Consider the following 11,647-nt stretch of genomic DNA (forward strand, 5'->3'; position numbering starts at 1 on the left):
AAAAAAAAAAAAGTTGAATACATAGAAGTAGAAAATAGAAGTGGTTATCAGAGGTGGGGTTGGGAGTGGGAAGGGAGGATGAGGAGATTTAGATCAAAAGGCACATAATTGTAGTTATGTAGGATGAGTAAACAGAGCTGAGATACAGTATGAGGATGATAGTCAATAGTATTATATACTGGAAAATGTTTCAGAGAGTGTGTTTTAGGTGCTGTTACCATGACGAGTATGTTGAGTTGCTTACCTGTAGTAATCTTTTCACTATACATATGTTTATCAAGACATCATGTTGTATAGTCCTTGAATTTACAAAATAAAAAAAATTAAAACTTGGCCCTGAGCTCAAAAATCCACAATAAACCACTACCACTGTTCAGTCATGGTCCTGCTCTATGATAGGACAAGTCAGATATATTTAGCTTCTTTTTCTAATTGCAATTCACAGAACTAATGATGGTCAGGTTTATAAGAGTGAATGAAGGTCTTAGTTGACACTATTAGCTCAATAACATGATAGATTCAAATATTCTCTACAGAGTAGCTGCTATTAAATTATATGATGAATACTCACAGGCTTTAAACGCTCTTATTTTCTCACAAGTTTATAAATTTGTTCAGCTCATCTTTTTTCCAATTTAACTTTTTTTGTTGTTGTTGTTGAGACTGGGCCTCACTGTGTCACCTGGCTAGAGTGCAGTGGCATCATCACAGCTCACAGCAACCTCAAACTTCTAGGCTCAAGCAATCCTCCTACCTCAGCCCCCCCAATAGCTGGGACCATAGGCATTCACCAATACGCTTGGCTGATTTTTCTATTTTTTGTGGAGATGGTGTCTCACTCTTGCTCAAGCTGGTCTCAAACTCCTGGCTTCAAGCAAATCTTCCACCTTGGCCTGCCAAAGTGCTAGGATTATAGGCATGAGTCACTGTGCCTGGCCTATGCACATATTTTTAATCACCATTGGTTATAACACATCTCAGCAGATTTCACTTTAGCTGTATTAAATTAGTGTTTCTCAACTTCGTTGAAATATTCTTGCCTACAACGGTTCTGTACATACTATTTGTAGAGACTGGTTCTTCAGTCATTTCAAACTAGTTTAAACAACAACTGAGCAATGTTTGGAACATCTGCCTACTCATCAAGAGCCAAGGAAAACCAAAAATCATTGGCCTTGTTTTTAATTGACTATTGATGTTGTTCCCAATGTCAACTCCTTGAACAACTGTTCTCACCATAAGGCTAAAATCTTAAACAAGCTTATTTTTTCCTGCACGTGCTCTTTTTTCAGCCACTGAAATCAAACATGTTTTAATTAACTCACCATTGGTAAATGTCTTTCCTTGCTTGGATAACACATTGGCTATTTGAAAGCTTACCTTCATTGTTGCTTTATTTTTATTTATTTATTTTTTTGTGAAGAAATTCTGCTGTGATAATTCTGTTTTAAATTTTCTAATTTTTCTGACCTTTGCTTTCATGTGAGTTGGGAACATCGTGATGAGTGCTTAGTCTGGTAATGTGACATTTCCTGTATTCTTTTAGCACAGTGTCATTGTATAATAGAAACTATATTTTGCCATTGAATTTGATAACAAAATAATCTACACTCCATTTTGCCTTAAAAGTGCAACAAAGTTCACTTCTTGTTTTGACATGATGAGTATGAATTTTAAAACATCAGGGTATAGTGATACATTACCTGAAACACTGCCATAAGGATGTCATGAATTTACAGCCTGCTGAGCAAGAGTGCAAAGCCTTCAGAGAATCGCACGTGGTCCAGCAGAAATAGACAATACATAAGCAAAGGAGCATGGTTGTGTCTCCACACCACTTTAAAGATGCTGGAATTTCACTGGGCAAGAGACATGAATAGAACCTTCTCTAAAGAAGACAGATGAGTGGCTAGCAAACCTATGAAAAAATGCTCATCGTTCCTGATCATCAGAGAAATGCAAATCAAAACCACCCTAACCCTAGTGAGAATGGCCTACATCACAAAGTCTCAAAGCTGCAGATGCTGGCGTGGATGTGGAGAAGGGCACACTTTTGCAATGCTGGTGGGACTGCAAACTAATAAACCTTTTGGGAAGAAAGTATGAGAATTCTTAGAGAACTCAAATTAGACCTCCTATTTGATCCTGCAAGCTCATTATTAGGCATCTACTTAGAAGAAGAAAAATCATTTTATCATAAGGAAATTTGCACTAGACTGTTTAATAGCAGCTCAATTTACAATTGTGAAAATATGGAAACAATCTAAATGCCCACCAACCCAGGGTTAGATTAAAAAGCTGTATATCATGCAATACTATTCAGCCACTAAAAAAGATGGAAGTTTTACATCCTTTGTATTAACCTGGATAGAGGTGGAACACATTCTTCTTAATTAAGCATCATAAGAATGGAAAAGCAAAAATCCAATGTACTCAATTCTGATATGAAGACAATAGATGATCTGATATGGGGAGGGATTAGGGGAATGAGCAAGTGGGGAGAGGGGAGGAGGTAGGGGGTTGGGGAGTCACAATGTGTGGCACACCTTTTGGGGGCAGAGCACAATTATCAGAGGGTCTTTACCTAACAAATGCAATCAGTGTAACCTAATTCTTTGTACCCTCAATGAATCCCAAATAATAATTTAAAAAATGCTGGAATTTGAATTTCATATAATTTTTGTGTGTCAAGATACATTACTCTTTTCATTTTTTCCAACCATTTAAAAATGTCAAAATCAGCCTTAGCTCGTGGCTGGCTGTATAAAAACAGGCTTTATTAAAGAAGGAGGGTGAAAAAGTCCAAAGCAAAGATCAAAGCAAAGAATCCCATGCCACTGCAAGCTTCCTGTTTCACCTTCTTCAATCTTAGGTGTAAGATATGATGAAGGTTGCAAAAAATGTATCCAAAAGGTAACCCAAACTAGACACATTGTCAAAACCGTGCTATTGGTTTACTCTTGTTATGAATGCACAGGAAAGCCTTGAAGGTACTTGCATATATAATAGCACTCAGTATCAGATATGTGCGGCCCCCCAGTGGGCCAGCTATTTGCTACAATCCTTCCGAATCCCCAGAGCAAACTGAATTTGCTATGTGGTATACTGAGATTTCCAGAAAGACAATAACCCAAGTTATAATGGAAGGAATACCTAAACAAGTAGAAAGAAATCATTAATAACAATTTTGCAATGTATACAGACACGTCTTTTTATATTTTCAATAACAATTAGACATTTTCCATTTAGAAATACTATATATTTCTGAAGAATTATTTCTATGTATTTCATATTTTGTGTTGTCATGTTAACTTTAATTCTCTAATTGTTAATGGTATACAATGGGATTTGTATATTGAACTTAAGAAAAAATAATAAAATAATGGTAAACATAAAAAAAAAAGACTTTAGGCTCAGCGCCTATGGCTCAACTGGCTAAGGTGCCAGTTATATACACCTGAGCTGACGGGTTCGAATCTACCCTGGCCCTGCCCAACAATAATGACAGCTACAACTGAAAAATAGCCAGGCATTGTGGCAGGCGCCTATAGTCCCAGATACCTGGGAGGTAGAAGCAGGAGAATCTCTTGAGCCCAGGAGTTGGAGGTTGCTGTGAGCTGTGATTCCACAGCACTCTATCAAGGGCAATAAAGTGAGACTCTGTCTCTAAAAAAAAAAATAATAATAATAAAAATAAAATAATTAAAATTAAAAAAAAAGACTTTAAAGCTGATCTCTACCAGTGTGACATATATATTGAGTTAGGAACAAATACATTATTGGTTATCTGTGATTTTAGATAATATATTTAAGTATGTGGTTGTTTTACAGCCAAAGTTTGGCTATATATATAAAGACCTATCTGTGCTTAAAGAAATTTTGTATGAAAAAATTACTGTAATCTCATTTGTAACTTTAAGAACATAGAAAACGACTTGATTTTGTACAATCATTAGCGATGAAGAAAGCTTTCTTTTTAAAATTTTATGCTTCAGGAAACATTGTAGAAAGGTGCAGTATTAGGTGGCTGGGACCAAACCATTTATTTTTGTAAGTGTCTGAAATTAGGTGGCTATAAACTTAATTATCTTGCTATTAATTTGACTGTAATCTGACATGTATTTCCAAATATTCAGCAACAGCTGGCATTCCAGATGGAGCTGGAAATGCAAGAAAAAGAGAGACAGAGAATAGAAGAACTGCAGAGAGCTCAAGAACAGCTAGAGAAGGTAATTTGAAATTTTATAAATGTCTGTTTTATTTAAAACTTTTTAGAATCCTCAAACTGTTTCTTCCAGATACTATAGTAGAAAGATCATGAGATTCACACTCTATAAAGGCCTGTCACACATTAGCTGTGTAACTTAGAAGGGCTCATAAGCTTTTTCATTCTTGGTTTACCTTTTTCAAAAATAGAGATAACAATATTATTTATAGTCTGTCCTATTCTACTCTATTCTATTCTATACAATATCTCATTAGACTTTTCTGATGATCAATTATAATAATATACATGAAAATTCTTTGTGAGTGGTAGAGTTCTTTAATAATGTTGATACTCTCAATATTTTAGTGAAAAGCTAGCTGTTCCTAATTATGGTAGCTGACATTGATTTGAAGTTTAAATACTTTGTAATATTGAGGATATTCTGATCTCTGAGACCATAGAACATCTCTTCATGTTTGATGTATTCACAATAATTTTCATTTTAAAATATTTTTATGTGAATTTTCATGCCTTTCATTAAAAATAAACTATGCAGTGTCCAGGTGCACTGGCTCATGCCTGTAATCCTAGCACTTTGGGAGGCCAAGGCGGGTGGATTGCTTGAGCTTACAGGTTCAAGACCAGCCTGAGCAAGAGTGATACCCTGTCTCTAGAAACAGCTACTTGGGAGGTTGAGACAAGAGGATTGCTTGAGCCTAAGAATTTGAGGTTGCTGTGAGCTATGATGCCACAGCACTCTATCAAGGGCAACTAAGTGACACTCGGTCTCAAAAAAATAAACTATGCAGTAATTTATTTCAGAATAGCCCACCTTCATTGAGTGTGTCTGTATAACGTCAAGTCTCTAGTTTGACAGCATTTCCTGGTATCCAAAAAGTGTATGTCACATACAGCAAACTTCTGGTTGACTGAGTTTATAGCCACTATCTCTTACTCGAATGTCGCTCCCATTATTTATTTCATTCAAATATAAAAAGGAAATTAAAATTGAAAAGAGAGGCTCAGGTGGGTTGCTTGAGCTCAAGAGTTTGAGACCAGCCTCAGCAAGAGCGAGACTCAATCTCTAAAAGAAAAGAAAAATTGAAAAGAGAAGCAGAATATAAATATTCTATAAAATATTTACAGAATATGTTCAGTAAGTTTATTAATGCTTAGATGAGAGCCTCATTATTTAAAGCAATTTTTAAAAGTGTGAAGCATGAATTAAATTTTTAAAAATATTTTTAAAGGATAAATTCTAAGCTCTATACATGGTTTACAGAGGATAAATTCTAAGCTCCATACATGGTTTATACAAAGGATAAATTCTAAGTTCTATACATGGTTTACAGAGGATAAATTCTAAGCTCTATACATGGTTTACAGAGGCTGATACTCTCTTAATTCGAGTGTAAAAGGAGCATGTGGACATGTATATATGCACACATTTGTTTAAGTAACCTCTTTCTCTTTAAGATTCACAAAGAAATGAAAATGTTTAAGGTGACGGATATCAAGTAGGACTTGATCATTACATACAGTGTGCTTGTATCAAAATATCACGTGTGCACCATAAATATGTACAATTATTATGTATCCATAAAAACTAAAATAATTCAGCGAACTAAATTGAAAGAGGAAACGGAAACCAGGAACATATCAAGAAGACAATGATCGAAATAAAAGAATTTAAAGTATTTTTGTATTGAGATGACCAGATAGCTATATTTAAATGCTTAGAAGTCTATAGAAAGTCTTGTACCCTCAATGAATTCCCCAACAATAAAAAAGAAAAAATTTAAAAAAAGAAGTCTATAGAAAGGACCAACAATTACACACTTATCCAAACGATAAAACACAAATGTAATCTGGGAGGTGGGCAGGGTGAGGATGGAGGGGGAGGGGCAAGAGGGGAGGAGTAGAGGAGGGCGGCTAGGGGGAGGAGGAGGTAGGGCATTTGCGGGATCTCACCTAATGTGCACAAGGTGAAGGTGTTCAGCGTGCCCCAAGGTGAGGTGCTCTTCTGCAACTTGAATTTTACCTTGGCAGTGAGAACAGTGTAACCTAAAAATTTGTATCCTCATATTAATTTGAAACTAAAAAGAAAAAGAAAGGAACAGCCTTTGGTTTGCAGTTCCAGCGTGTTGCATTCATGTTATTTCATTACCTCTTGGCTCATGTGATCAGAGTCACAATAACTGTAATAATTCATATTCCTACTGACTTATCTTCCCTCACCTTTCCCCCTACGAAGTACCCCTGCTTCACCCATTGCTCAGAGATGAGTCCCTTCGTGTCATTTGCCGTGGTCTTCTTGTGGCTGACAACACATAACTTAGCATTTGTAAAAGGAAATTTACCTGAAGGATTCTGGTTTGAAGAACGTGCTTAACAAGTGAACTGTGAAGGACTCTGGTATACAACTGGGCTTTGCAAACCTTTGGGGGCAAGATGAGCAGATACTACCAGGATCTCACCTCTGCTGCCCTCTGGAGGACAGTGTCAGTCTCTTGCACTATGGCCTGAGAGTGCTTGACACATGGGTGACAAACGCCATCCTTCATAGCTTCTCTGAGCCTCGTTATACTGTAGCTCTTACCATCCAACAGCGATATATTCTAATTTTTTTTGTTTCGGTTAAGAAAAGAATCTTGGGGAAGGATTCCAACTAGTTAAGTTTGTGTGAAATATGTATCTCTGTGGCTGAGGGACATGGTCCTTTAAGGATATGGAGGCAGGAGGATCGCCTAGGTCCAGGAGTTGGAGGTTGCTGTGAGCTGTCATGCCAAGGTACTCTACCAAGGCTGATAAAGTGAGACTCTGTCTCTAAGAAAAAAAAGAAAAGAATATGGGTGTTCCCAGTATGGCCTTGTGGATACTGGGATAAGAAGTTACCAGGAAAATGGACTGAACTTGGGGAAACAGTATCATATACGTCCCTGTAATTAGGGTGATCATGGATATCACAAATCTCCCAACAGCCAAAACAAATCAGCTCAGAATCAGTTAGATCACCTTCTGACTTAGAGTGCAAAGATGGATGGAGTAGCGGGGCTTGGCACAGCTAGAAGAACATCTTCACATCCAGCAAGAGGCCTGCATGGTGGGCAGTACATTCCTACCACGGTGTTCAGAGTACTGTAGAGGGCAGTGCTCAGGTATCCTGGACAAGATGTATGCATTCGATAGTGACTTGGGCCAGATTAATACCTTCAGAAATATTCTTTTTTACTAAGTGCAAAACTTCAAGTTCTAAAAGAATTGATTAGAATTTTTATTTTGTCACTTTTCACATTTGCTAATACTTTGGCTTCAGTCCACTTCATTTCTAACAAAGGTTTATTTATTTATTTTTGAGACAGAGTCTCGCTCTGTCACCCTGGGTAGACTGCCCCAGCATCATAGCTCACAGCAACCTCAAACTCTTGAGCTTGAGCAATCCTCTCGCCTCAGCCTCCCGACTAGCTGGGACCATAGGTGCCCATCATGATGTCTGGCTAGTTTTTCTATTTTTAGTAGCGATAGGGTCTCACTCTTTCTCAGGTTGATCTCAAACTTCTGAGCTCAAGCAATCCACCTGACTCAACCTCCCAGCGTGCTAGGATTACAGGTGTGAGTCCCACACTCATCCTAAAAAGTTTTACTTAGAAGTTTTATGTATAAAACATGCTTGTCTTCTATAACTGTAAAGTATTACTGAGACTGCAATCTGCAGTTTTGTGATAAGTGTGTTTGCAACATTCCTTAGAGAATGATAGCATTTTTGCTTTAAATTGATCTTTACATTATATAAAGCTAAAAATGCTTGAAAATTAAACATGGAATCAAAATGAAGTGTGTTCTAAATATTTTTCCATTTTTACATATTATAGCAGAGGAGAATGAATGAGGAAAATATGGCTAAGAGTGAAGATACTTTACATTCAGAGGTGAGAAGAAAATATTATTTTATGTGACATGAATGTAAAGCTTAATTTTGATGTGTTAGTAGCTAAATTTTTAATAAGGATGTCAGAAAAACAGATAGTCCAAATATATAATCCAATAACAACAAGTCATAATTATATGCTTTGAAGCAAAGTCTCAAAGTAAATAAAATTGGACATTCCATTTGTATTTATATTTTTATTGTACAAACTAAACTATCTTAAGATGTTGACTACATAATAGTTTAGAATTATTCTAAATTTTTACACGTATTTTTGTAGGTTTTAGCATTTATTACTAGAATTCTCTTGTTATTAACAGGTATTAGTAAATTCCACTAAGTAAAAATGCTGCATTTTGATGTAATTTAGAAATCCTTTATCAAAATGGAAAGAAAAATAATGCATTAATTTTGAAGGCAAGTTTTTTTTTTTTTTTTTTTTTTGAGGCAGAGTCTCACTATCGCCTGGCTAGAGTGCAGTGGCATCATCATAGTTCACTGCAACCTCAAACTGCTGGGCTCAAGTGATCCTCCTGCCTCAGCCTCCTAAGAAGCTCAGACTATAAGCATGGTCTCATACCCAGCTAATTTTATTTTTTGTAGAGGTGGGGGTCTTACTCTTGCTCAGGCTGGTCTCAAACTCCCCACCTTAAGTGATCCTTCTGCCTCGGCCTCCCAGAGTGCTAAGATTTCAGGTTTAAGCCACTGTGCCTGGCCCATAATTTTGAAGGCACTTAAAAGTGAAAATGAATTTTATGATTATAGGAAGCAGCACAAGACGCAGGCAAAACCTTGGCTGAAATCAGCGATCGATATGGAGCGCCCAACTTGAGCAGAGTAGAAGAGCTTGATGAGCCAATGTTGTCTGATGTGAGTATCAAAATGTTTTGTAAAAATCGGATTTTTCAAAAGCATAGGTAAAGCCTAGGGGAAATGACGCCAGGGTTGGTTGAGAAATGGGCCTTTTGCTTCATAGACTGAAAACCAGTCTCCTGGTTGCTGACCATATTCCTAACTGGCGTTCTGCCTTTTTGTGAAGTGTGTCACTGGCATATCTATAGCTGTAGTTTAGACTGTGAAAATCAAAAAACCTCCCCAAAACATGTTTTTAACTTCATTTTATGAAATATGTAACCTTTATATTTGGGGGGCTACCATTTTAGTTCTCAGTAGCAAACCCTAGAACCAAGTAAATATCCTAATGATAGTGCCTGCGTTTACAGAGTATGAGTGCACTTACTTTCACTTATTTAACAAACATATCAAGTCTTCCAAGTGCCAGGCACTGTGCGAGATGCTGTTATGAATAAGACAGAGTCCTGACCTTGTGGAGTTTACTGACCAAGGAGGAAACAGATGATTAGACAAACATTTAATAGTCATTATTAGAGTGATCAGGTCATTTATTGTATGCTAACTAGTGTGCTTTTGAGGATGGACTAATAATAATAGAGGCATATCAGCAGGTGTAAACCAGGGCTGCTGTGGGTGACTTTAGTCGCTGTGTACTGATAAGGTGGGGCAGCCTGCACAGTGGAGGAAGCTTGGTCAGGGAAGGCTTCCAGGAGAAAGTCATTGATTTGTCACTTAGTGGTGGCATGAGAGGCTGTGGATAGTGTTCTAGGCAGAGAGCACAGAACATGTGAAGATATAGACAGGAGGGGGGTCTGGAGGGAGTGAGGCAGGAAGAGCTGTGGAATGAGGCTGGGGGGGGGGCAGAGCAGACCACAGAAGGGCTTGTGATTCCTCGTCAGGAGATTATATTCTGTCCTAAAGGGAGTGCAGCCTGATGTGTTCAGAACTGCATGTTAGAAAGACCGTCTACGACTATGAGGGAAAAAGAACGGAGAAGTAGATCTGAGGAGGCCAGTGAGTAGGCTATGGTAGTAATCTAGAGAGACAAGACTTTGACAGCCTGGAGAAAATGGTATTGCCAAGAGCTGTTCAGAAAGTAGAGATGGATGAGCTCAGTTGGGAATACATTTGTATTAAATGTCTGCTATGACCTGGCCCTATGAAAAATCATTGCAGGCATGGGCTGGTGGAAAGGTGCTCTGGGGGACAGAGAAGGGAGACCTGAGCTAGTTTGGACAAATCTTCCTGAGGAACTGAAGTTCAAGAGATTAGCCTGCAATGAGCCAGAAGAAGGAGAGAGCAAGACACTTTCAAGGGGACTGAAATGGTCCAGGACTACGGCTGGGTTGCATGGAGCTGGGGGAGGGGCGTGATTTACAGCTAGAAAGTGGGCAAAAGGCCAGATCTTGCTGGGTTCCTAAGTGCCTTGGGAGTTATTGAAAGGATTTAAGGATTAGATCTGTTCTTTTATAAGGTGGAGATAGAATTGGAGAGGGACAGGAATGGAAAAGGGAGACCACTTAGGAGTATTGCAGTTATCTAAATGCAAGATGACTAGGGTTAGACTGCAGAGATGAAGTGAAGAGAGAACTGAGTGGATCTGAGATTGGCCCTCAGGATGAAGGAACGAGAGGTCAGGATAAAGTCCCAATTTCCTCCTTGGGTAAATGAGGTAGGGGTATCATCATTGGATAAATTGATGAATGTAAGAAGAGGAAGTAGGTTATTTGACAACAATGGCTTCAGATGTTGAGATGTTGCCTTTCAGGGGACTCTGAGATACACAGGTGAAAATGGTCAAGGACTAGTTGCTGTGTAGTATGAAGCTACAGACCCAGAAAGAGGCCCAGATGGGAGATATCAATTCCCCCATCATGGGCATGAGTGCTAACTGAAACGGGAGGAGTGAGTAGATACCTGGAAGGGTGTGCAGTGGGCGCAGCCCCCAGGGCTTAGAGAAACCATTAGAAATTCTAACACTGAAGGGGAAGCCACAGGAAGAGGAATGAGAAACCATAGCAAGAGAAATAGGAAAATGGGTGGGATGATAATTACCATCGGAATATAATTTAGGATCATATTCTATTCAAATATTATTTCAAAATGTCTGAAACTCTCAAAAAACTTAATTCCTGTAGTCATCTAGAAATTACCTAAACTGGTTTTTTTGACTTGTACCTTTGTACAGTTTGAATTGTATGAAAGCAAATTTACTTTTTGTTTTGTTTTTTTAGGTTGCTTTAAACATTGATCAAGATCTGTAGGAACAACCAGCCTAAGACCAATAAATTTTTGTGCTTGTTTCAAATTTCAAATCGTGAGGTCCCCAATTTGCATTTCCCCCCTCTGAACTTGAATGCTACTTCTTCTTTTCCTCTAAAGTCACATATGGGCTTCAAGGGTAGCCCTAAAATACTGTTTTGGATCACACCGTGTAACAGGTGATTTGTAGGATTCCAGTGGGAAATAGAGGAGTTCGCTGAAGCAATGAAAGGGCAAAATGGGAGACGAGGTGACAAAGGACACATCTGCCTGAGAACAAGATTGTCCAAGAGGCAAGTTGCTGGTCTCTGGGACATGAATGAGGCGGCCACTCTGCGGGGCTCAGGAGTATTGAGTGTGCTCTAGATATGGCGTCTCTGCCCGGGAGGGAACTG

At 38.3% G+C, this 11,647-nt stretch overlaps 1 protein-coding gene across 1 annotated transcript in view; it reads left to right on the plus strand.

Moving 5' to 3' along the window:
- DYDC1 (DPY30 domain containing 1) overlaps positions 1–11,305 on the plus strand; it is an 18,084-nt gene extending 6,779 nt beyond the window's left edge. Inside the window, exons 3-6 of the mRNA XM_003783509.2 lie at positions 4,137–4,229; positions 8,080–8,136; positions 8,901–9,005; positions 11,225–11,305. Of these exons, the coding sequence (XP_003783557.1) occupies positions 4,137–4,229; positions 8,080–8,136; positions 8,901–9,005; positions 11,225–11,254 (285 nt within the window). The 3' untranslated portion in view covers positions 11,255–11,305. The remainder of the gene's footprint in view (positions 1–4,136; positions 4,230–8,079; positions 8,137–8,900; positions 9,006–11,224) is intronic.
- Positions 11,306–11,647: the final 342 nt, after the last annotated feature.

Source organism: Otolemur garnettii, unplaced genomic scaffold, assembly GCF_000181295.1.
Source record: "Otolemur garnettii isolate 467f Iridium unplaced genomic scaffold, OtoGar3 scaffold00008, whole genome shotgun sequence".
NCBI classification, from domain to species: Eukaryota; Metazoa; Chordata; class Mammalia; order Primates; family Galagidae; genus Otolemur; species Otolemur garnettii.